The 27,490-nt window shown below is 42.6% G+C and overlaps 1 protein-coding gene across 4 annotated transcripts in view; it reads left to right on the top strand.

Annotated features, from left to right (window-relative positions):
- The window catches only part of ppp2r5eb (protein phosphatase 2, regulatory subunit B', epsilon isoform b), a 49,483-nt gene extending 22,752 nt beyond the window's left edge, over positions 1–26,731 (top strand). For all 4 annotated transcript variants that reach the window (XM_083792348.1, XM_083792347.1, XM_083792346.1 and 1 more), the window contains 12 exons: positions 15,466–15,662; positions 16,641–16,742; positions 17,640–17,732; positions 17,928–18,058; positions 18,193–18,252; positions 20,626–20,734; positions 21,469–21,522; positions 21,884–21,934; positions 22,338–22,457; positions 23,944–24,071; positions 24,929–25,030; positions 26,037–26,731. In XM_083792348.1, coding sequence (XP_083648474.1) covers positions 15,466–15,662; positions 16,641–16,742; positions 17,640–17,732; positions 17,928–18,058; positions 18,193–18,252; positions 20,626–20,734; positions 21,469–21,522; positions 21,884–21,934; positions 22,338–22,457; positions 23,944–24,071; positions 24,929–25,030; positions 26,037–26,136 — 1,247 coding nt within the window. In that variant the 3' untranslated portion in view covers positions 26,137–26,731. The remainder of the gene's footprint in view (positions 1–15,465; positions 15,663–16,640; positions 16,743–17,639; positions 17,733–17,927; positions 18,059–18,192; positions 18,253–20,625; positions 20,735–21,468; positions 21,523–21,883; positions 21,935–22,337; positions 22,458–23,943; positions 24,072–24,928; positions 25,031–26,036) is intronic.
- Positions 26,732–27,490: the final 759 nt, after the last annotated feature.

A 27,490-nucleotide genomic window follows, 5' to 3' on the forward strand; every position in this document is an offset into this window, starting at 1 on the left:
TTATTCACGTTGTAAGATTTTTGGTCTCATCCGCTAAAATGTGGGGGGACATTTTCGATGACGTCCCAACAGGAAATTACATCGAATGTTGCACAACAGACGCTCCCAGCCTGTGGATCGATTCGATCGGTTTTGAAATCAATACATCTCCGTCCTGAGTGCTGGGCATTACTATTTGATAGGACGGAGAACTCTGTTTATGATGCTCAGGGTTTTTGTATAAATAACTTGGCATTGGAGTCATGAGTGTGCAGCATCTGCCTTGCTCCTGTTCCAGTTCATAGCCAGTAGTACCAATTAATATAGGTGTGCATTTCCATGCTTTACGTTAGCACCCTGCCTAGGCTGCTAGCTGGCATCATGTGGTAACAGCTGTTGTTGGCAGCGGCCCCCATCCAGCCATCCCTTGCCGGAGAGGGAGTTTACGCCAAATACAAGGAAGATTAAACCCCTTCCTTTGTAAGTTTGTAATAACCACTTAAAACAACGTTGTGCATTCCATGAGGTGTAACCGTTTTCGTGCCTTTTTCTTTGCATTTCACACTTTCAGTTCTGAGCCCGACTAGACTTGCCAAGTGCCCAAAAGTCAACAACGACTTTGCAGATGTGTCTGATATCATAAATGCATGTCATTGACCTTTAGCACAGCCCAATTCACTGAAAGACAATAACCTGTTTTCTGCTGAGATTGTGATTCCATTTCAAATAAACTTGGAGGTAAGACTGAGAGAGAACAATGTTGTTTCAGACCTGCAGATTGGGCCTTTAACTGTACTAAATGTGACAGAGGGTGGAGTGTATGGGTAATAGTATTGTGTAGCCACTGTACTGAGGAGCAAAGTTTACCCTGGGAGATTAGAAATGTTAAGGACTGACAGTCACAGCAGCCTGTCATCCTGCTATAGAACGCACGCGCACACACACACACACACACACACACACACACACAAGGATAGACTGGATCTCGATCACACCCACACGCGCACGCTTGAGATCATGCATGTATTGTCAACCAGGCATTCAATAAGTGTGTGTGTACTGTGTAGTGTGTACACTTGTGCAGTCAAACAGGCATGTCTGCGTGTGATTTTCTCTCTTTGACTCACATGACTCCTCACTAGCTTATTCTCCTTTGTTGCCCATTACACTGAAAGACAATTTGAAACCACATCGTCTGTCTACATTCCTGTATTTCTGACTGTCCTTCCTTCCATGTCTGCCACTGTCCTCGTTTGTCTGCATAGTTTGACCAGTATGTGCAGTCTGCCTGTCAGGGCTCCAGACTAACTTTTTTCACCACCGTCCCGGAACCGTCCCAAAATACAATTTGAACCGTCCCAAAGTAAATATATACCGTCCTGGGAAAAGTACAAAAAAAGCACCACTCAAATTGTGAAATGAATAACTGTATTCCTATTGTAATAGAAATACAATTAAGCCAAACAAATAATGTACTGCATGTATTGAATACATGCAGTACATTATTTGTTTGGGGTCATGTTTCTTTTCAGTCAAAATGCTCCCAGATGAAAAATAGGGCTTGGTTAAAAATGTTAATCGAATTAATCAGAGGCTTTGTAATTCATTAATCTAAATTAATCACATTTTAATCGCATATCAATATTCGACCTGAGAACAGTGATATTTATTTTCAAATGGATTGTTATTTTGGTGTACCAGTGAATCAATGAATAGTGACTACAGTAGCTTATAAAACGTTGGTGTAGGCTACTTGATCAAGACCAACAGACTACCAATGCAGGTAGTCTATGAATACTCAAATGTCTATTACATGATGGGTGGCATGAGAAAACAAATAAAAACAACTTTATTAGGGGGAATACTAAGACGAAGGAATCAATAAATCAACAATAAAAACTGTGGAATGAGAGCGTTTTGGGGTGTGCATTCCAGTGTTGGGGCAGCATTTCCAGAACAATCTGAGCATTAGAAAACATCTGTTGCTTCAGAGGATATATACCAACATATTATTTAATGTCTATGCCAGCTAGCAAGCCTAGCATGGAAGCTAACGTTAAACGTTGGTGTAGTGTAGCTCCATGTCCCTATGGAACCTTTCTGTAGCACACAACCATGGTTTAATCCATGCTTCCAACCGATCTAAATCTAAATCTTTAAATCTAAATGTCCCATCCACGGGGCAAAAGCAATATAATTCCTAGGATTCCTTTGGGTGAATGATGGTGTGTGCGTTCGTTGTTGTCAACTGTCTGAATGACGGCAGCGCTGCTGGTCTCATGCTGCTCATCACTGCACACGAAATGCGCATTTTCAGTGTAAAAACTCCTCTCGTCCCGAAACCGTCCCAAATGAGATACATTTAAGTCCCAAATAGATATTTTACCGTCCCCGGGACGTCGGGACGCCGTTAATCTCGAGCCCTGCTGCCTGTATCGACTCAATATAATACTGTATGTAATGTTTAACTTCATCCTACCATAGGGAAGCGGAGCACTGACTGCTCAATAGAGAATTGGTCATACATGCATAACCTCCAGTTAACAGTTAACTGCGTTAAAAGCAGAGATTTGAATAAGAAGGTAGGTGGAATCATATGTTGCTGCCGTGTTCTCCCACGCAGATAAAAACACTGTTAGTCACACAGAGAGATGTGACATCCATGCAGAGATGTGTGCGGTGGGGTGCGGAGATGGTTTCCATTCAAACTAAAGTGGACCATTTATTTTGAAACCATGTAGACCATTAAAAAAAGATGGAGACTGTTTCCATTTAAGCCTTCCTGTTTACCCCTTGGATGCCCTGTTCAGTTAATTGCTCTGCATTCTGCCTTGGCGTTGCCTGGTGTGTGTATGTGTGTTAGACCTGTCAAAAAGGATGTTTGTATTCCTTTTTTTTTGTGCTTCTCTGCCTTTTATTGATAGTAACAAGTGAAGACGAACACGATAGAGGGAGGGAGAGACATGCAGCAAACGTCATCATGAACGGGACTCACGCCAGGCATCTAGCCTACAAACATTATTTTTAATATAAAATATTGTTTATATTTTTATATAAACAATATTTTTAATATAAAATATTGTATGCAGTAAAAGTTCATTCAAACGTACAGACCGCACAAGACTTTTATCGCTATGCTCCGGACGCAGAGTTGCAGCTCCCTCTGGCCTCTCTTGCTATATCAAATGAAGAATTCAAACTTATATACGGTACTTAATATCTTATATAGCCTCATTTTAAAAAGTGTATCTAATGTAATAATGGTTTAGATGCCACTTAAGACACGCTTTGCTCCGGGAAATTATATACATGAGAATCTTTCAGATGTTTGTTTAAATAAAATTGAGGTACATGGGAAATGGGACAAGAAGAAAGTTTTACAGCGAGGGACAATCCAAACATAGTTGTACCCCTATTTTGGTCGAGTATGGTTGTAAGCTGTCTGCAATCGCTACCAAATGGATCGCCCGTTTCAACTTGACGTATGTTATCATTTTGAATCAATTGAAGTGACGTGTGATTTAAACGTGTTTATATTCAGTACAGCGCTGCCTTTCTACCATAGAAAGTCTGGTTACTCTGTCTGCGGTGCCGAGTCTTTGTGTTTACAGATTCATGCATCAATGTACGAGGGTGACCCTTGGCAAACACAGCCGATCTGCAAGCCCACTACGTGTTGCATTCGTGACGGCTTGTTGGCTTGTAGATTGGCTGCGAAGCAGTCGTTCCTACACTAGCCCGGGCAGCACACCCCCCACTCCTCCGCCTCCCCGTCTCTAATTCCATTCAAATTACATTATCTATCTCTATTTTTGTCAAAGATAGATAGACATCTACTGTGTAGCGAATATTAGAGCCTATGCGCCCCCCCCCCCCCCCCCCCATAGGCTACATGCACCTAATTCCATTAAAATAGCAATATCTATTTATTTTTTTAAGATATTCTTTTGCTGCTTACGCCTTTTATTGGTTTTTTGAAGGGACAGACAGTAGGCTGACAGGAAACGGGAGAGAGATGGGGGAAGACATGCAGTAAAGGCTGTGTTGGGCTCGGGAGTCGAGTGCCCAGACGGTTACGCCACCGCCTGGGCCATAATATCTATTTCTCTGTTGTTTTTCTTTCTTTCTTCAAAGATAGATAGAAATGTACTGTGTAGCTAATATTAGAGCCTATATCCCCCCAATGTTACAGCACAATAGGCAACAACACAAATACGTCCAAGCCGGATCTGTCCGATATTTCATATTCCATCCTAATTGGCAAACATTAGCTTTCAAAGTTTGTAGGATTGGCCCGTTTTGAACAAAAAGCCTCAGATCATGAACGCTCTTTCACAGACTTTCCTAATAGGCTGAGGAATATATCCCACCCTTTTCACATTGGCCTGTTATAGCGTCACCAACAGGTGGATTTTTGCAAAGCACATTTTTGGAACAAAATGCCTCAAATCATCCAATTTGCCATCCATGGCATAAGAAGAAATGGCACCCTTTTCAAATTGGCCTATTATAGCGCCACCAGGAGGCCACTACCTGACCTGCCCTGGTGGAGACCTGTGCCCCGAGGGGCACTTTATCTAGTTCATATTCTTCTCTGTTGCCCGTTCATGTTCATTGACGTGTGTGTGTGTGTGTGTGTGTTAACTGGGCAGAAGAACACGGCGGGGCGGGGTGTGCGCTTCCCGGGCTAGTGTAGGAAGTTGGAACAACTGCTTTGCAGCCTGCGTTTGGCAGGTGACACAGCGTTTACCTCGAAGCTGCTTGCCTGCAACCAACATTTCAGCCAGGATTTTATAGTCAGTCCGTTTGGCGTATGAACAGCTGCAATACCGCTGGGTGACCTAATGTGGCACTGTTGAGCATATTTGAATATAGAATTTTCGCTCTACTGTGTGTGTGTTCATGAATGTAATCCTTTGATTTGTGTATGATTGACCAAAGTATTGTATAAAAAATCAACTGCTCTTTCTTAGGATATTGCCTCGACGACAACGTTACTGCAATGAAGCGAGTCATGGATAGCTGATGTGAAGTCTCTAGGCATCTCTGTTGGATGCTTCATCTTCAAATGTTTTTGTTTTTTTGTAAAGTATATTTATTGTTTTTTTCTGGTTAAACTAAATTAAAGACAAACACACAGATACAACAGGAACATAACAGACAAGAAAAGAAAAACAGCTCAGGCATAACACTATTGTAATTCAATCAAAATGAAGTATACAAAGACATGGCAAGAACAATGAGCAATAATGACTAACTATCGATGGACTCATTAAGGAAGGAATAGAGTACAGAAATAAGACAATAAAGTTATCATGGGCACAAAAACATTACAGTGACGAGTAGACCTATGCATTACTCCACCCAGAAGCAGAGCACCCATTAGGAAAGAATGTTCCTCTGAGCACTGTGGCAGACAACGTAGGTCCAATATGATCTAATTTAATAAGGATCCCATTTCCGGCTGGGGACCCCAGCCAAAACCGATGGGAACCCCTGCTGGCCTGCTCTAGAGAGAGGGAGATGCCGTGCCCCCTCAAGAGTTTAAATGGAATCAGCAGCCACGTGTGGTAACAATAAATCAATGGCCATTTACTCTACTGTAGTTTTAGCTTATGTTATTGTAGCTAACTAGCTTAAACCCATTCATTTAAAAAGAAAAAAATACAAAATGTTAAATATGTAAATAGAATGTAGAGACTGACTGCCACGAAAATTCAACCTTTCTTGCACATCCCTAATAGTAATCTACCTTGCGCTGCATGCAAGGTGTGTGTGTGGGTACCGTTTGTGATGACGTGAACCGTGTGTGTGTGTTGTGTTGTGTTGTGTGTACATAAAGTACATAACGGCTTCCATACTGACCTTCAAGCTCTGGCAGAGTTGAGGTCCAGTCACCTGTCTGGCCCATCTGTTGGAACCGTAACCCAAGACCACACATATACACACGCACGCACACACAGCTTTTTACATAGCTGGGGTTTTCCCCTTACACAGGCAAACTGGCACCATGGCTGACTGTGTGTGTGTGTGTGTGTGTGTGTGTGTGTGTGTGTGTGTGGGTGTTCATTTAACTCATGGGTGTACAAATGGACCCGACGGATCTATTTGATTAAATTACTACACTCTTGAAGTTACAAATGGATAAATGAATACTGAGGATTTGACAGTGTATGTATGTGTATGTATATATATATATATATATATATATATATATATATTATACAGTATGTATACTGTATATAATGTCTGTGCATCAGACACAACAACACATTTTCCCGTCACCCTACACCTACGTAAAGTCCATGCTTCCCTTCCAAGACTTGTCTTTCCAGTGAACGCTCCACGACGGGCCGTTGCAGAGCAGTTTTATCTAAGAATAGTCTTGAACGGTCTTAACACAGATTCCACACACACACAGATTCCACACACACACACACACACACACACACACACACACACACACGCGCAGTATGTACATGCTAGTGTTTACTCAACTGTAGGGATGTTAATAGTTAATCGATTAATCACTGTTAAGAAATCAATCAATTCAACTTAACGGTTAATAATTGATAGAAAGTTCTGCGGTTCTATCATTGGGTGTTTTTTTCTGTGCTGTTTGCACGTGCACATGGCCGAGGAACGCACATGTGGGGCCGGTAAAACAGTCGTCCCCCGTCCCGTCCCCCCGTCGTCCCCCCACCTTGGTAGCCACAGAAACATCTCTGCTTTTGCATGTGATGTGACGGACAAGACGGTGCACTGTACATTTCATTTTATTCCTCATACAAAGATGCCATTGCCTGGCCCTGTATCGCAAATGGTCAAATAAATATTTGATTAAGGAATATAATATGCATTTTGTATTCATTCTGTATTTGAGCAAAGTGTAGATTTTTATCTTAGACATTGAGGGAAATTAAGATTACCAGATTTATAAAAAAAAATACGGCCCTTAATTGATTGATAAGGTTATCAAAACTTATCAATTAATGACTTAATCAATAATTCCCATCCCTACTCCACTGCAATTCTTAACTCATGCAGGTTAGGCAATGTTGCTGTCTAATCGCAATTATGCGGAGATAATCGGTCAAATCATTATTTTGCATTATCATAATTGTTTTAATGTTGAAAAGTTATACATTTAAAAAAAATATTAAATGTGTCATTTGTCATATCTGCCCTCTGTCTATTTCTTTTTCAAAACCTAAAAGACAAACGGAAATACATTGTTCCAATGTTCAATTCCCCCCAAAACATTGGGTTGTTGCTCTGTGACCCTGCAAGCTAAACAGTAAACACTGGGGGGGGGGGGGTTGTGGCTGAGAAAGAAAGAAAAGTGAGTTTGGGTGGTTATAGAGGCCGTTTGGGAAGAGAGAGAGAGACGTCTCTTGTCCTCTTCCAACAGTGGCTGCATGGGTAGTACACTATATCCCCAAATTCATCACATACTTAACTTCACCAACCCGTCTAGCCGAGTAGAGAGAACTTCCTGCCTCAGTAGCAGACAACAAAATTCCCAGTTTTGATTTAACTCTGATGGACAGTTTATGGACCATTTGGGTTCACCACTGTATATCACTATATACAGAGTAAGGTCGCAGATGTATTAATTGATTGACATTGCCTGAGTCCCGTGATGAGAGTTATGGTCTGGTTATGGTGAATATTAAGTAGTTCGGGTCATTTCGTAGGGTGCACTGATGGCCACTCATTAGAAATATCGACAATACTAGCATAATTTGTATTGTTGACCTATTTATAACATATAGTGCAACTATCGTTCAAGTTTGACACCTCTGTCACATGCAAGAAAATCCCATCCCGTCCCACTCCCGGTAGAATGACTCCCGATCCCATCCCGCTCCCACTCAATTTGACTCTCGCTCGTGTTTCATGTTGTTTTAATTCAAAGGATGTGGTACCAGGAACAGTTAACCCATTCAGGCCTGACGTCGGTAGTTCTTAAATTAAAAAGAAAATAGCAGACCTACAAGCTCATGAGCTTGTAGATCTGCTATTTTTCAATAGCTAAATTATAACACCAAAAGGGGTTCCCGCTCAAAATGGGTTAATCTGTGGTAATATAATGAGGCCAATTGATGTTATTCCTGCTCCCGTTGATCTTTCATTCCCATCCCAGTCCCGGGATTAATACAAAATGTAATCCCATCCCGCCGCGGGAATGCCACAGGACCTGCAGGAATCCCTAAAAAAAGTCAGCCTCTAGTTCACACCACTGTCCCACCCTACGTGACAGAAGAGTTCCAGAGCAGCTGCAACGCTGACCTCCTAATGGAGGGTCTGACTCTACTATGGAATTAGACTATCTATCTTAGAGAACTTCCTGTGGTGATGTATCACCACATCTAAGTTCTTTGACACCGAGAGAGGGAGAGAGAGAAGTCAGTCACACACACATTCATACACAGTTCTTTCTCCATCTCACACTCTTAGCTCTCCGTCTTGCATTTCGGCCTGTGCTTCATCTCTCACCCTCTCTTTCTGTCTTTCTCCGTTTCCCTCGCTCTCTTTACACACAATCCAAATCTCTCTCTCTCCCCTCTCCATACCTTTGAGATTCGAGTCTAAGCTGTTTTCTATCGTTAATTAAAATGTGATGTCTCTTGCCCTTTTCTGCCAAGAGTCCCTCTGCTGCCCAAAATACTACAGGGAGACAAGAGGGAAGTATGGAGGGGGGCAGAGAGGAGTGAGACAGGTGGGGAGGAAAGTGTGCAGAGTGTGTTTAAAAATAAATAAAAACAAAAGTGTATTTATTATATATTTTAATATAGACTGTTTCATCCAAACACTCATGTTGCTGGGGAACGAGCCAAAACCATTGGACACATCTGCTCAGTTGTTAGTTGGATGATATGATCTGGTAGTTTTCGTAGGCTAACTGGCTATTATCAGTACGTTATTGTGTGTTGGCCACTAATGGAAGAGGTTGGGGGAATAATTGTGTGGGCTTCTCTGAAAACCTGGTGATATATACAGTACTTAGTTGCATGCCAATGTCACACACCAAACATAACCGATCTACAAGCGATGGCTTGATTTGCTATTCTTGGTGTGGCACAGCACGCAACAAAGTATAGATAAAGCATTACAGGTTGCACAAGAGTCCTCCTAAAACCAAGAGGCAAGAATGGAAAGGACAGAGGCAGGGAGGCTGAAAAGAAAGGACGGACGAAAGAGGTTGACCGTAGAAAGGCAGGAATGAATCAAAGACTAAGGAAGGAGGGAGAGGGAATAAATGAGTTACGGATCGAGAACTGGATCTTAATCTTGTCTTGATGAGCCTGTACTGCGCATACACAATAAACATGTCCACATTTGCACATATACAAGTGCTGATGTGTACCACACACCCCTATGCAGTATGCACAGCCACACACCACTTGTGTATCGTCCTGTATATTGCACACATCATCACTTCTACTAGACTTACATAATCCCAAGAGGCACAGTTTACAATGGAAAGAAATGTGATCTAGTTGTTATCAGCCTGACTCTGCAGTTTAAAACTGGGCCAACAGCTAAAGCTGGGTTTTTATTGACCGCAGACCTTTGAATGACCACTGTTGAAATAAACTCCTGGACATATTAATTATTAACATTTTAAAAACACTGATGGGCTGATTCATTACCTTTCAACTGATCTAAAAATCACTCTAGTTGAAAACTAGCATAGCATCATTCCACAAGCTTCTGTTATAGCCACTGCTGGGCGGCAGTGGCTCTGGGGTGGAGTGGCCGATAAAGCAGCCGGATGGATCCCGGGCTCCCCCAGAGTGTTCTTGAGCAAGACACTGAACCCCTATACATTTCTCTCCATGTGCAGGTATATAATGGGTGAATGGTGTAATGCACAATCTATGTAAAGCGCTTTGGATAAAAGCGATATATAAAGGCACCATTTACCTTTTGATTTATGGAAGAGCTGTGCTGCTTAAGGTGGGTTTGTGTTTGGGCTGTGACACACACACACACACACACCCCTGCTCTGGATCTGTTGCTCTCTTTCTGTGTCTCATTCACTCGTGCTCTCTCTGACCATTCTGTAGGTCTTTGGTTGGCTCGTGCACTGTGTGTGTGTGTGTGTGTGTCGCGGGATTACTGTGTCCTGTGTGATTATCTGTCTATTAATAGCTTCCTTTAAGGCCTTCACATGCAGCATATAAAGAACAACAGCCACAGGCTTAGAGAACACCAGTACAGAACATCATATCACTGGCGGTGACTAGCCTCTCTCTCTCCGTCTCTCTGTCTCTCTCTCTCATTCACTCACTCACTCACTCACTCACTCACTCACACACACACACACACACACAGACAATCACTGTCACTGACCAACCTTCCGTCAGCCATGCACAACCACAGAGCACGGCACGGAATCTATCAACCTTTTTGATTGATCAATTGTGACGAATTGTAATATGTTTATAATCCAAGGATGTTCCATTTTGCACGCAAGCAAGCACACACGCATCATTATGTACAAAGTCTACAAACACAATAAACACTCGTCACCCTACAATTATACTGTCATGCTACATTGACCTCCATCCCACAGCCACACAATATTCATAGGCGAGAATCTGCCTCAATTGCATGTTTAACCACTCGTCACATGGTCACCTGCTGCATCGTTCATTTTGACACACACAAGACAAGTGTGCATGCATGCACAAACAAATAGAGCATGCATTCAGACAGACTAGAGGAGTTTAGCAGAGGCATTGTAGTGGTCAACAGACTCGACCCTCAACAGTGATCTGTCCAATGCATTTAGATTGGTTTCAAATCACTGTCACAGTGACCTGTCAGCTGATGGGAAGTTGGGAACAATGGTTCACTGGTGTTCTTTTAATGCATGAACGTCAGTGTGTGGGTTAGTGTTGATTTTGACAGCAAATTTTGATTTTAGTTTAGTCATAGTCTTCGCAATGAAACTTCATTTGATTTTTTTCATATTTTAGTCATCTTAAATGTTTTGGTGTTAGTCTCATTTTAGTCGACTAAATATGATAAGATTTTAGTCTACTAAATCTACAGCTGATTTAGTCCACTAAATTGTATTTGGCAGGCCTTGACACCGGCTTGGCCGACTCTTGGTTACATGCTGAAAATAGCTGGTCTACAAGCTTGTAGATCTGCTATTTTCAGTATGCAAGCATAAAATGACATGTCTTTAAGTTCTACTGGATCTCTTCTCCACTAGTCCCTCCCTAACATTTTAGTCTTAATTTGTTGGTGAAATTGTCAGTATATTTAGTTTTAGTCTTCATAGCTTTTTTTTAAATTTAGATTTCCTCGTGAAAAAAGGTAGTCGACGCCGTCGACGGACATTTTTCGTCACAGTTTTAGTCGACGATATCAACACTAGTATGGGCTGTGTGCCCTTGAGCAAGTAGACACTGACGGAACTGCAAAAGGACAGTGCGTATGGGCATCATATCATGGCTTGCAGTACAAAAATGTGAACAGATGGCAGAAGTACACTAGTTAGCATCTGTCCTATACCTGTTGTTGAAATCTACATTTTGCACATGTGTGCTGCAACAGCCTGCAAGCACTTGAATATGCTCGAGCTTGGATGTTATTTTTAAGATCACACTTGTTCTCAGATTTTGAATAAAGTGCTGGGATAAGCTAATGAATTGGCAAAACCTGCCATGATGTTAGTTGAATATCGGGAACCCCTTTTGGTGGTTGCATACATTATGTTCTAATTTAGCTATTGAAAAATAGCAGATCTACAAGATCTATAACTTGTAGGTCTGCTCTTTTTTTTTTTTTATCGTTAAAATGTGCCTCAAATCTTTCCGAAAATTGTCATGATTTAGAAAACTTTTTTTATTTTTTTCGACGTCAGGCCTAAATGGGTTAAGGTACGTTTCGTGCAGCACACCACACAGTATAATCTCAGAGCGAACCAAGTTGTCTTTTGGAGTCTGTTTCATTCTTCTTCTCTTGTGGTCAGTGGACAGTACCAGGACAGTACCGAATGACAGGAAAGACAGGTACAGGGCCGTGAACCGGATTCCAACTAATGACATCAGGAAACGGCTCTCTGCCAACGTGGTATGAATACTACTGACTCCACCATCAGTTTGAATTTGATTATAACAACATTCTTCCTCTTTGTGGTTATGTGGTTTAACGGGAGCATGATGTTATACTTTAGCTATTGAAAAATAGCAGATCTACAAGCTTGAAAATGTTTTGCAAATGTATTTATTTGAATGTATTCTTTCAGAGCGAACATTTTTACTCCAATCGTTGCTTCTGGGGGAGTCCCTGGAACAACATATTTTCAGATGGGGATCCATGGCCAAATACAGATAATTCTGGGGATCCTTGACATGAAATATTGAGCACCACTGATATAGAAACATTTTCTAAATTTCGAAGTCGGATCTAAATGGATTAAACCATGTTCCAGCCTGGGGAAGGAGAAAAAAAACATCCAAACACTGACTGGCAGTCATCCTAATGTGTAGGGGGGGGGGGGGGGGGGGTGGAAGGACCCAGTACAGCACTCGATCACTCAATGCTAAAATAGCTGATCATGATGTTTCTGTGTTTATGACATTGAATGACCAGGCATGATGAGGAACATGACGTAAGTGTGAAGTGACTGGGAGTGAATGAGAGAAACGGGGACATCACTGCTCTGTATGCTACCATGGAAAGGTGGCATCCACTGCTTGGCCATGATGACGCTCGCTCGCTCACTCACATCACATGCACGTTCACTTATTCAACACGCTCACTCGTGCACACATTAATTCAGGGACGTAAACGTACAGACATTTCTACACATGGACATGTAGACTAGACACAGATGCATAGAACAGGTGTTCTCAACGTTTTTGGCTAGGGGAGTCGGGACCCCCGGAAATGCTTTGGCCATGTCTCGTAACCCCCGCTCTGACCCCTTTCCACACCTCTAATACAAATTGACTGCTACAATAACCTTAATAATAGAGAAAATACATCATAAATACATACTGAAACCAGATATAATCATTAAGGAAGGTTTATGCATAATGTAAACTTAGTTTCCATTTTCCAGCTATCCAGTTGCCAAAAAACTACTTTTTGTAATAATGTGGGGACCCCCAGGTTGAGAACCCCTGGCATAGAAGACAGTGACACATACAGTACCTGTTCATGCTTCTCTCTCTCCCTGTGTGCCCCCCATTAAACCTAAACTCAGTTCAATCTACAGCTTTGTCTACATTTTGCACATGCGCAAACTGGTGTTAGTAGTAAGTAGCCTTGCCGAGCCATGAGGCCCATAGGGCAGGAGCCTATCTCCTGTTTCTGTAGCGTGAGGCAGCTTGATGTACAAGTACACCCCCTGGACATGACGCTAGTATGTCACAGGGACTTAACCCCCAATCCAACTCTTGATGCTGAGTGTCAAGCAGGGAGGCACTGGGTCCCATTTTTAGAGTCTTTGGTATGACCCGGCCGGGGATTGAACACCGACCTCCCAGTCTCAGGGCGGACACTCTAACCACTCTAGGCCACTGTGGTTAGAATGTCTAGTACTGTGGTTGTGTATAAAGATGCAGTCAGGAGTGTATGACATGCTGCACTGTCATACATGCATACATGACCAGGTCATCCAACTTTGAATAACTTCTTTAGCATGTGGAACACATGGGCACAGACCTTCGGAATGTCACAGTTTGAAGCCCTTTTCATGACCTGTGTGGCATCACTGGCATGTCATCTCCTGTCTCTGTGTACTGCTTTACTTCCCTTTTCTCTCCATCGATGCTGAACTAATCTTTTACGGACCTATAGGGTCCACCAAAATCTCCCGGAGGGGGCGTTGTTAACATATGTGTCACGTGGTAGCGGCCGCCATGTTGGCAGGCATTTCTCGTTTGTTTACAGTCAGCGACCATCCGTGTGCGTTCTAATTTTTAAACACCAGAGGGAGTTCAACGAGCTCGTTCCTGGCGACAACACAGTGAGCCAACACCAGGATGGAAAGAAAAAACGTCGGCCTCGACATACCTTGCTTTCAAGGACAAGCTTAACTTTGAGGAAAGGGAGCGTTACCTCAACAAAATCAAGGATATTGACAGTCTCGACCCCTATGAACACACTGACTGAACAGAGGATTCGATCTTCTACCACCACTAATGCGACTACATTTAATGCTTGTCCTTGTAAGGTATGTCGAGGCCGACGTTTTTTCTTTCCATCCTGGTGTTGGCTCACTGTGTTGTCGCCAGGAACGAGCTCGTTGAACTCCCTCTGGTGTTTAAAAATTAGCCTGCCAACATGGCGGCCGCTACCACGTGACACATATGTTAACGCCCCCTCCGGGAGATTTTGGTGGACCCTATAATGATGTGGCATCCATATCTTTAGCTATAGATTGCAAGCCACTAGGTGACGGTGTACAGTGCACTGTGGAGGTTGTGAACAAAGCCACACTGATAAGTTGTGATGCAGCGCTATACACTGAAAATCTGTATGGCATCATCCTTGCATTGTCTTGTCTATTTTTTATATGTTTATGCTCTAAGGCTCTTTGGTCAACACTGTTTTTAAATGTGCTTTATAAATATAATTGACTTGACTGACAAACTGGCCGCTCTTCTGAGACATGTTTGTTGTTTGAGAGTAGAGCTTACTAGTTCAGAGATTGCAGATATTGCTTTGTGTTCTAGTATTCACACATTGTCTTTTGTTTGCCTGTTTGCCTCAGCAGAGGTGAGAAAAATGGTTCCATTGTTCTCAGAACAGCACTTCAGTGTCCAGGAAGACTCTTTCATCTACTGTTGTTTGGAGACGTAAATGCCGGACATTCATTATTCATTGTTTAATTTCACAAATTGTCACTGAATTAAACTTGGGTCTTATCAGACTTCCTCTGTGTGAGGAGATAATTCAGTAAGTTTATGTAAACCTTAGTAAAGTTATGTTCTTCACCTCAGCTGACATATTTTATGGCAGAAAACTAACTAGCTTACTGTTTTATTTTTACTTGATTTTTTACCTGCAAACAGGACAAAATAAAATTTGACCTTTTTAGATTGTGGCTGGCTTGCCTGTCCATGTAGTATTTTACCAGTGTCTGGCAGAGAAATATGAGAGTCGTTTACACCCTCTCCTTGTCATGTTTTCAAAAAGCATAGACTCTCAGATTCTCTTTCACATGACTTTTCTGACATCTGTGTCATCAGCCAGCATATGCTCACAAGAAAGACCCATGATGTTGCAAGCTCAAAAGGGTGCTCCATGTCTCTCTGAACCTACAAAGAGGGAGAGCCCTCGCACATTTTCTTGCCACTTTTTAAATAAATGCAAATCTGTTTTGTTGACTTCAGCTACAGCTTTTCATGAAGTCGGTCATCTTTACTGATGTTCCCTGAGCCCTCCGTGTGCCTGCATCTGTCAACTACACTAAACCAAAATCTTTTTCTCTCCTGCGTTTGTTTCACGTTTCAGACGTACCGGCGCCGGAGCAGCCGGAGCTGTTCCTGAAGAAGCTGCAGCAGTGCTGTACGGTGTTTGACTTCATGGACACGCTGTCAGACCTCAAGATGAAGGAGTACAAGCGCTCCACGCTCAACGAGCTGGTGGACTACGTCACTGTCAGCAGGGGCTACCTGACGGAGCAGGCCTACCCTGAGGTGGTCAAAATGGTATGACACACGCCCGCGCTCACACACACACACACACACACACACACACACACACACACAACAGAGGATACGACCGGAGTGGGGAATGGAGTGGGGGGATATTTTGAATTGTGTGCTGAGCGGGTTTTAAAATGCGTCGGAGCTTGTTTCGGCGTGAGGACGGCCTTCCGTTCCAAGCTACTCCGGTCGGGGCAGTGCACCAGACATTGGAGCAGGCAGGGTTGCTGCAGACGCAGACAGAGAGACACGTGCTGCACAGCATGCACTCCATACAACAGTGCTGTGTGTGTTTGCTCCGTCTTTCAGACACACTGATACTTTAATGTTTTTTTTTTTTTTTTTGCTGTTGAGCGGATCACAGAGCGCCCAGTACGCAAATGAATGTGAGCGCTGAGCGGGCGGGAGCGGGGTGGGTGCGAATCAACACGAGCAAAATGCGTGAGCGGGACAAAAGCCGTCTGGAGTGAAGAGCTGATTTTTTTCCCCCCGCTCCACTCCGCTCGTATGCTCTGACACACACACACACACACACTAAAAATCTGTGCACAAATCCTCTGTGTTCATTTAACTTAGTAATAGTAACAAATGGACTTCTAATCAGAGTTAAATGATAAATTAACACAGTATTTTGATGTGTGTTTGATGACATGTGCATGTCTGCCATGTTGCTGACTCCATCGTAGCCTCACAGAACCATCTGGATATAGAAGAGCATAGCCCCTTTAAAGTCCTCTTAGTCACATATATATATTTTTGAGAGGCCATTTGTATTATTATGAAATGTGAGAAACCACTGTTATCTGACTATAATTACGAACCACTGTAAGATAATTAATTGCATGTAATAGACGTATCTGGGAAGTATTAGGTTGATAATGCAAATCATACTGTAATGGTGATAATCAAAGTGTTCTGTTCTTATATGCGTGTAAAAGGATAAAGGGATCAAGCCCGTCTGTCTGTCTGTCTGTCTCCCAGGTGTCTTACAACATATTCCGAACCCTTCCGCCCAGTGACAGCAACGAGTTTGACCCAGAGGAAGATGAACCCACACTTGAGGCCTCCTGGCCACACTTACAGGTAACCATTGCAGACAACGAGAGAGTGTGTGAATGCGTTCATGGTCAAACAATTTAATTTCTTTCGATTTATAACTTCTGAAGAGCATATACCATCATTTTGTACTTTATTTCCTTATTTATCCACTTAACCTTAAACACTTAAAATGTATCCTTTTGCCAAATGCTCACCTTTCATGGTGTGCCCTGAATTAGGGATGCTGCGGTTCATGTGGTTGGTTAGCACATTGTATGGTCTTCATTAAACACGTAGAATAACCGTTTCCGTCCGTGTTGGCAGTCTGACACACAGCTATACAGTGTACAGAAATGCGTAATACACCCCTGTCCAATGTCATTTTAATGTCAAAATTATTCAAAATGGTATCACCTCTCAATAGTTGCTTTACTCCTAAGTTGAGCTGTAGTAGGGTGATTGCTGTGTTCTTCGGATATTTATCATTCTGGAATAGTATTCTTTTGCCATGTTTCTGGAGACTGGGATTCATTTCGTCAGCACGTAATTTGGTATATTTTGGCGTTCACTGTTCAGTAGGTCATTCTATAACTCGTTACAGTGGTCAGTGGTGTATTCACTTTTGTTGCATTGAATGTGTATTTGAGACCTATATTTACAATATAGTCTTTCTAAAGTATTTGTTTTTCATTGAGATGTGGTACAATTTTGAATAATTTTGTATTGAAGTAATATTGCACATTACTCACTTCTGGTGCCACAATATCTAAGAGATTCTCTGCCTAAAGGCTTTCTTTCAACGTTACTCTCTTGGTCCCTCTTGGTCCGTCTTGGCCCCTTCATAAGTTCATACCTCCCTTTCATTCTTCCTTTTTTTTCATTATTCTCACTCTATCCCCCCCCCCCCTCTCTCTCTCTCTCTCTCTCTCTCTCTCATTGTAGCTGGTGTATGAGTTCTTCATACGGTTCTTGGAGAGTCAGGAATTCCAGCCCAGCATTGCCAAAAAGTACATAGACCAGAAATTTGTCCTACAGGTGGGTCAGCCATTTCCTTATCTTTCTTTTTCCCTGTGAAGCATCAGAAACTATCACGTTGAGTCAAATATGAAATAACATACTGCAGCATTCACAATGTCACATTTGTTTTGGGTATGTTTCATCTAAATTGATTCTCTTCTCTCCTGTATGTTTTGCTCTCTTCTCTCCTCGTTCCCTCTGCGTCTCTGTCAGCTGTTGGAGTTGTTCGACAGCGAGGATCCAAGGGAGAGGGACTATCTAAAGACAGTCTTACACAGAATCTACGGCAAATTCCTGGGACTGAGGGCTTTTATACGAAAACAGATAAATAATATTTTTCTACGGTAAGAGAACATCATCATTCTCCCCACACACCCTGCCTTCTCATCTACACGTGCACACACACACACACACACACACACACACACATCTCTGATGGTTAAGTGGTTATCTAATTCTAATGTACTCTCTCTCATAGTTTTGTTTATGAGACGGAGCACTTCAATGGGGTGGCAGAGCTGCTGGAGATCCTGGGAAGGTATGTGATACTCTATATACATCTGTTGACGGGGAGTAATATGTGCATTAACTAGGGCAGTGGTTTTATGTCAAGGACCCCCAAATGAATGGCCGCAGACCAGTGTTTTAACTAACGCCCTTACATCACGTTACATAACGCTTTACATTTCCCCATTCCATAACGGCGTTATAGTTACTGTGCGTGTGTTAACCGCGTTATTATGATATTATGTCAACTTCTGTGATCCAAGTGAAAAGTCTGGCCATGCAGCTCTGAGTCAGACTGTCATACAGGCGTCTCTGTGCTGACTGCTGCTGAGAGAGCGCTCTCTGTGTTGACAGTTTCGTTTGTGCTCTGTCTCTCATACTAGCCTCTGAGCCCACATGGCTTCACACCCTAACATGAACAAAGCACGTCGCAGAAGAGGTCATTGATTGGCTAACGTAGGGCCAGATTTCAGGGTAAGCCAATCAGAGACAGTCTGACAGAGTAGACAACCCTTGTAACGCATACACAGAAAACGCCGGTTGAACGAACATTATTACCACACGCAAATGGCAAATGCGGATAACGGCGAGATCGGATGGTTTGTGGGTTGGAAATATCGATTTTAAATCGCCACAGTAGCATGTCACCAAGAGTCAACTTGACAAAATGATTGCTAGGTAGCCTTGAGGAAATGCTTCCCCTCTCAACGGTGGAGTCTGTTCCATGGTCAGCAAAATACCAGTGAAAGCAGGTACAATGTGCAGAAATACATTTTCCAAATACCTGAACAGTGAATATTCTAAAATGGAAGATGAGCTCAAAAATACATTTGATGAATTAGAATATCTCTCTATCACTGCAGATATATAGACTCATTTTTTATTTGATTATTATATAAAAAATTGAAGGCAAGTTGAGGCTACAATAAAGATGCCTGTCAAAATTTCTGAACATTCCACTACATTTCATAATGTTAGGAGGGAGTTGTCTTTTCTCTTACTGTGCGACAGAACAAAAAACCTTTGTTTAAATCGTTTTTTACATTATTATTTTTTAAAGTAACTTGAAAGTAGTATAGTAGTATAATTCTTTACTTTTTAAAAGTAACTTGAACACAGACCCCATCTGAAAATATTTTGTGCCATGGACCCCATACAAGATTTATGTTTCTAAAACATTTTTCAATTTTTGTTTTCAAGATTATTTCTAAAATAGCAGATCTACAAGCTCACAATGCATCACAATGCAATGTAAGACTGAAGCTGCTATATAGGTTTAAAGTGGTTAAAATGATTTCTATGGGCCCAGGCCGTAGCGTAACGGTCTGGGCACCGGACTGGTAATCCAGTCGCAGTGTGCCGCGGGTTCGACTCCCGGACCCGACACGGCCTTTACTGCATGTCATCCCCCCATCTCTCTCCCGTTTCCTGTCAGCCTACTGTCTGTCCCTTCAAAAATCAATAAAAAAAAGGCGTAAGCCGCAAAAAAAAAAAAGATTTCTATGCAAATTCTAATTAGCTGGGGATTCTGTGGAACCCTCTAGGACCCCTGGGGGACCCGGACTTTAATGCAGTGGTTTTCTTATAGTTTTATCCCACGATTTTGCAACCCATTGTTTCACCCAGTGTCAATTATCTAATGTAATCCTGGGCGCTACACTTTCTCTGCCAACCTGGGGGGGCAGCGGACTGACCACATGCTGAGTGATGAGAGCGTAAAATGAAACCAAATGGATCATTGTGGGACCATTTGGTTTAATTTCACATTCAAGAGTTAAATTATTGTTAAACATCTGCATTACTTAACCCATTCTGAGCTGAGATCAGATTCTAAAAATGTCTTCTACATCCTGACAGTTATCTGAAAAAGCTACGTTTCTGTCAGTCGTTCTTCGATTTTTCAAAAATAGCAGACCTACAAGCTCGTAGCGCGCCACTCGGTGGCATGCTATGAGCTTGTAGATCTGCTATTTTTAAATAGCTAAAGCATAACATAATGCTAACACCAAAAGGGGTTCCCGCCCAAAATGGGTTAATTAAGAAGTTTATATAATTAGGGAATAAGAATTGTAACTTTTTATTATCTTTTGTTATCTCTACCACATCACTATGGAATTGTGGAGATACCGGTAATTTTATCCAACAATAACTATGTTTTGGGTGTGAGAGGGTAAATCTCATCAAATGGTGGTCCGTGGCTCAACTAAATAATGGTTGAGCCATTGGAAAACCACTGGTCTAATGTGAAAGTTTGTGTTTGTGAATTAATTTATGTTCATATATTGTCTTTCTCTCAATATCCCCCTCTGTGTTTGTCTTTCATCTCCTGCCATTCTTCTCTCTGTCTCTCGCTCTCCCACCCCCCCTTCTTTCCTTCCTCACTCCCTCCCTCTCTCTGTTCCAGTATAATCAATGGTTTCGCTCTGCCGCTGAAAGCGGAGCATAAACAGTTTCTGGTCAAAGTGTTGATTCCCCTTCACACTGTCAGGAGCCTGTCTCTCTTCCACGCACAGGTAACACACCTGGGTCTGTCGTCGTGTGTATGTGTCTTTCTGTTTGTGCATTTATATTTTATAACATGAGTTTATAGTTTTCTTTTAGCACTCTTTGCTCAGACTATACGTCTTATGTATTGTGAGCCCACACAGTACAATCCTGTGCTAATTTAACAAGTCAACTGCCACCGTGTGGCCATCATTGGTAGTTAGCTGTGCTAGCTGGAATTGGGCAGATTACAATTCGTTCACTTGCGTTTTCCCGGCTCACAGACCTCCATTGTATGAAGTGGCTTATGTTAGCATTAGCACACAATGTTTATCTTTCACCAGAAGCGTTAATATTTCAATCACGATGCGAACATCACAAGTGAGAGATCCGAACATCGGATTGATGATCATCACCCTGGACAGCGCTGTATTTGCCTAGCAACCGGGCCAGTGTTAAAAGTTGAGTTTCAGCTAAACCGATAAAGTGCATTAATTGATGGAGAATTTCGACAAAGGCAGACAATGGTTGGATTTTAATTGATGGAGCACAAATCAAGTTTACATTTGTACCATTGTAAAGTCGTGTGTGTGTGTGTGTGTGTGTGTGTGTGTGTGTGTGTGTGTGTGTGTGTGTGTGTGTGTGTGTGTGTGTGTGTGTGTGTGTGTGTGTGTGTGTGTGTGTGTGTGTGTGTGTGCGCGCGCGCTACACACACTACTGTGAGTGTTAATGGTAAATGTAACCTCTATTCTGTCACCTGCAGTTGGCGTATTGCATTGTACAGTTCCTAGAGAAAGACCCAGCACTAACAGAACCAGTAAGTGTTTACTATGGAAATACAGTTTCTGATGTGTAACTCGATTTGTATGGATTATAGGCAGTTTCAGTCTGCCTTGTCAACAACCCCATCGTCTCAATTCTGTGTGTGTCATAATAGGTAGACAATAGACATTCAGCAAAAATATCCATTCTACAAGCATGCAAAGAGATTTATTGTAGAGGGGAAAATGGAGGGGACCAAATACAGACCCCTGGGCGACATGTAACACTGTAACAGAATCTGTTTGGAAACAGTTCTGATAATACCAGGCTCTGTCTTGTTCAGACCTAAACCGTCTCTGAACGGATGGTCTGCAACTCTGAATGAACTCCGTCACCCATCTCTTCTCTCCTCTCAGGTCATCAGAGGCTTACTGAAGTTCTGGCCAAAAACCTGCAGTCAAAAAGAGGTAAATCCAGTCCCAGCTGTAGTCCTTATACAGTATGTGCTGTTATTTTTGATGATTACATTGCACACTATTATAAGATACTAAACAACACAACATCATATACATACACGTAACAATACTACAAGTCCTTGCGCAAAAGTACAGGAGAGAAAGTAATGGACCCTTTTATTCACATTGGTGTTTATTTGCAAACGTGCATAACTCTGAACAAGGACTGTTGAGACTTTTGGCATGCACAGTGTATGATCTGATAAATAGTGTTTCTTTCAATAAATTGATCTTCCTATGGATGGAATAGCATGCTTTAATTGATAACAAACCCAACAATAATTATTTAAGAAAGTGCAACTCAAGAGCCAGTGTTCATGTTGGTGTGTGTAATGACTCTTGTGGTCTTGTCCAGGTGATGTACCTTGGCGAACTGGAGGAGATCCTGGATGTCATTGAGCCCACACAGTTTGTAAAGATCCAGGAACCACTCTTCAAACAGATCTCCAGATGTGTCTCCAGCCCTCACTTCCAGGTCAGGACACAGGCTCACAAACTACAGCCTCAATTAACAAACTAAATGTTTGGTGGACCAACTACTTGTTTTGTGTACCACACGTTACTTTTCCTACCCTCGTTGTAAAAGCTTCAGTGTTCATTTAGAGTTCAATTAACACTGACGATGTCTCTGTACAATGTGGTCTAAATGGTATTACTACGGTGTATTGGTCTAAAAAGGGTACGACTATGGTCAGGGCTGCACACAACTTTTTTGGTCTAGTACTCAGAGGAGCACCTGGAAGAGTTTCTTGGTGCTCCTAAAATGCGGCGACCCGTCTCGCCGGATGGATAAAAGAGGGATGAATAACTTATAGCAAAACAATATTTATTGGATAAGTGGGGAGTCAATGGAGGGTATAGAATGGCTCTTGTTGTAGATTCATCCCATTATTAAAAAAATCTAAATTTGCTAAAATCTAGGTGCATGTGTGGTCCAGCCCTATGGAATGCATATTATAATAAAAACAACTTAATACTTCCTAAGGATAATATGAGCATCAAAGCAATATTTAGATTTTTTATTATTTTGTATTTAAATAACCGATCTACTAGCTCACAACGTGTTGCGACACGTTGTGAGCTTGCAGATCAGCTATTTTTTTAACATGCGACACATCGTACGGCGAAGCATACATTAGGCTTCCCTAGTTCCCTTTTGTTTTTAGCTGAGGCGACGTACGTACGTAGTCAGATAGTCGGACACACATGGCTCCTCGGTGCAAAAATAAACAGTGTACACTACCCGACTTTACGATAATAAGGGACAGTATGTCGAGACACGGTGTTCATGTTGGGCAGCAGCAGTGCCAGTCCGCAATGCTTTAAACTCTTCCCACTCCACTATGTCGGAACTAAAACCTTAGTACCCATAAAAAGTCGGTGGCCGGTGCCTAGGCTGTGAGAGACACTAATATGCCTCGGATTCGGGTTCTGAGACGGCATCGCACACGAGCAACCATGCTGCTCCAGCAGCCGGAAAACAAACACAAGCACAGCGGCAAATGGGAAGAGTGCAAAGCATCCAAAGCATGCCCTTTTACACCAGAGACTACAGTAGTTGGCTATCTGAAACGGAGAAGACGAAACTATTTGTGTCAGGTTTTCCTGTCAACCGCCCTCCGCCTCCTCCCAGGCTCCCAGCAGAAAGCAGCATGGAATCCTCCCCCTTTTGAGTAAGGACGCGCTGTGATTGGCCAGTAGCCACTTTGAGTGGCAGTAGGTGGAAAATGCTCTCGCCACAGAATTTACTAGTATTCCGGCCATAATAATCATTCTGGGCGGCCCCGGCTGTTGGTACGCAGAAGCGCTTCCCGGCGCTTGATTGACAGCGCATTTTGAATTTTGACGACGCATGCGCGGTGGCGCACCACTTATGTGCAGCCCTGACTATGGTGTACTGATTACGTGTGTGTGTGTGTGTGTGTGTGTGTGTGTGTGTGTGTGTGTGTGTGTGTGTGTAGGTGGCAGAGCGAGCTCTGTACTACTGGAACAATGAGTACATCATGAGTCTGATTGAGGAGAACTCCAGCGTTATCCTGCCCATCATGTTCTCCAGCCTGTACAGGATCTCCAAAGAGCACTGGAACCCGTAAGTACATTGATCACTATGACACCACTAAAGGTCCTAATTATACTTGCCGCATCATCCACGTAGCCACAAATGTACGTTAGCTTCTATCTATGACGTACATTTCGGCAACAGCTCGTGTTCACACGGACATCGGCATGCTTCTCAAATTTAATGACATGCATACTTGATGGACATAGAGGTATGCTGACGGCATCAGCATGTGCGTTAGAGCAGAAACACGGATGGCCTGTTTGAGAAAGGGTTGTGTGAGGCTCCCACTTTATAACTTGTCGTTAAAAACATATAAAGAAAGAATGGGTCCCAGGACCCATTACATTGAAAAGCTATTAATTCACTGCATGCAGGACGAAGTGTATCTGTGACGCTGTTTCTTTTTACTCACACTTTTTTCTCTACACTATGTAGTGCACATTTGTAGACTGATACAAAATTGTTGTCTTTGTGTGGAGTTTGCATGTTCTCCCCGTGTCCCCTAGGGTAGGTACCCTCACAAAAAACATGCAGTAATCCTGGTCACTAAACTGCCTCCCCCTGGCCAGCCGGGGCGCCTGATGGAGGGGAAAGGAACTAGTTGGAATAACGTGTTCCTCCCACACGCTACGTCCAACCAGGGAAACTCCCCCCTGTCAGGTGTAAAGGAGCAACTTGGACACTCAGGCATGAAGGAAGCATGAGTTCAAGTCCGTTGCTCTCCCCTTGTATATATGGGGACTAGGTTGGTGGAGGGTGTGTAGAGCCCAGGATCACATTAGATGATTGACACAGGGGTGAAAAATGGGTTACAAAATCGTGGGATAAAAAATATATTAAAGAAAAACTAGCTGAGGTATTGATATTGTGGTTCCTGTGCACAGGGCGATAGTGGCGCTGGTCTACAATGTACTGAAAGCCTTCATGGAGATGAACAGCACCCTGTTTGACGAACTCACGGCCACATACAAGTCAGACCGCCAACGGTAAGGATGCCTTCGCCTTGATAGATGACTCTGTGCAAAACTGTTGTTTTTGGCATCATCACATTTTTGTTTTAGTCAGTCTCTTCAATTGTCACATTTTAGTCATGTTTTAGTGTTAGTCTAGTTTTAGTCGACTAAATATAAGATTTTAGTCGACTAAATCTACAGTTGATTTAGTCGACTAAAATGTATTTGGTGGGGTTGATGCTGTCGTGATGGCTGTTTTTACACTCGCTGAAAAGAGCCGATCTACAAGCTCATAACGCGTCACAGTGCGACGCGTTGTGAGCTTGTAGAGCTGACATTTTCAGTCACAATGTGACACATGCATATTCTCCTACACACATTTGCACTTTGTCACACACACACGTGTGATTCTTGCATGTGTGAGTGAGCTTTATAAATTTTTTTGGACTTTGATACACACCCTGACCCGTACACGGTACATTTGGTTACACTTTGCACACTTAAGAATTGATAAATGATATTTTACTGTGTACAGATACATGTCCATTTAAATGGGCATGTGTCTAATGCATAGACTGTGATAAGGAGTTATTTACAGTCAAGGTACTAAGGTTATCATGTCAAAGCCTGGATTGGTGTTGTCAGCAGGTTCAGAGCAGTAGTACATAATGGTGTTTATGAGGGTGGTAAATTTAGTTTTTGAACCACCGTCAATATTGTCAGTCAATTTTGAACACTTTTCAAATGTGTGTAACAGGAATAGGTGTCCCACTTGCTGAATAATTAATGCATTGTCATCTTTTCCAAACAATCATCTTAGTTTTGTATCTTGGATTTATACAATATTATGTTCTGTTGTTTCAAGATTTTAATTTCATGGGGATCTAGCATTTTATAGACACACATAAAAGTCGGCTGCTCACATTCACATTCCTGACTCAATCACACACACTTACTGTATGTGCACTGTGGCTTGCTCACTCACGCTCATAGAGTACATTCTGTGTGTGTGTGTGTGTGTGTGTGTGTGGTTCCCCAGTGAGAAGAAGAAGGAGAAAGAGCGAGAGGAGCTGTGGAAGAAGTTGGAGGACCTGGAGTTGAAGAGGGGCCTTAGGAGCGATGGGATCATCCCCACTTAACGAACCAAGCCCTCCCTCCCTTCCCCCTCCTCGCCTCCAACCTCCCATCCCTCTCGTCCCTCCCTCTATCCATCCATCCATCCATCTCTCCTTCACAAGCAGCCATGTCTGCCCCACCCCGGATTCGGGGGAAAAAATGGAAAGAACCCCAATCCACACGTGAAAATGGCCATCGTGTTCTCCTCCTCCTTTGTGCTCTCCTCCCCTCTTCATCCTCAGTTGGTTGTTTGGTTTATTTTTGTTTTTTAAAAGAAATGTCCCCTTTTTTCTGTACTGTGCGACTTACTTTACGAAAGCACTCACCACCTCTCTTCTCATCATTATTTCAACAGCACTGTAAATAACTGTTTTTTCTTTCATTTTTGTTTTGTTTTTCCCCTTAAGCTGATATTACTGCGAACGGAAAAACAAAAAATAAATAAGAAGAATAAAAAAAGGAAAAAAAAGAAAAAGAAAAAAATAGAAAATGAGAAAATGACTTGTGTGGGGGGGAGGGGGTTAATAAAAGACTCTGGACTTTCTCTCTCTTTCTCTCTAGGACATGAAAAACAAATCTTGAAAATGTATAGAAAAAAATTGACGGCAAAAAAAAGAAGATTTTTAAGTCCCGCCCCGAACCACTTGCCCTCCAAAATCAACACTGCTCCTCTATCTCCATCTCTCTCTCGCCCTCCCCAACTGTGGTGCATCATAACAAGTGCATCACAATTTGTATGCCCATATATGGGACATCCTGACTATGTGTATACCTGCACACCTCATCTTGGGGGTCTCTGTGGGAGACAAGGGAGACCCTCCCCCATCGCCTTGGGAGAAGAGGAAAGCCCCTCCCCGTCCCCAAGCTCCACAAGGACCACCCCCTGTCTCATCTTCTGCCTGTCTCCATGCTGAAGCGCCAATGGTAGTGCTGGACCCCGTGGCAGCGAGGAAGTCGAACTGAAGCGCCCATCTCTGTAGCCCCTCCTCTAAACGGACACCAAAGGCCCTGTTTGTACAGGAAGGGTCTCCATGCACACCTCAAGTGTTTGTCTCAGTGAGTGCGTCTACATGCACGTACGTTATCCAGTAGCATTCAGGATATTGACGTATTCTGTTTCCTGGACGAGTATAAATGTCCTATCCCCATTCATTAAGAGCCGGGATAAGATCATGTCGTAATGTTTGTTTGGGGTTTGTTTTCTGTTTAGAAATCTGACCATGATAGTTGACGCCCGGGCAGTTGCTTGTCACAAACTGTGCCCCCAGTTATTTTAGGATTTGTTTCTTATATATATATCATATATATATATACATACATAGGTGTATATATTTTGGATCAGGGGATACTGTATAAACATGTAGATGTCACCAATTT

This window comes from Protomyctophum parallelum, assembly GCF_964188405.1.
Source record: "Protomyctophum parallelum genome assembly, chromosome: 20".
NCBI lineage: Eukaryota > Metazoa > Chordata > Actinopteri > Myctophiformes > Myctophidae > Protomyctophum > Protomyctophum parallelum.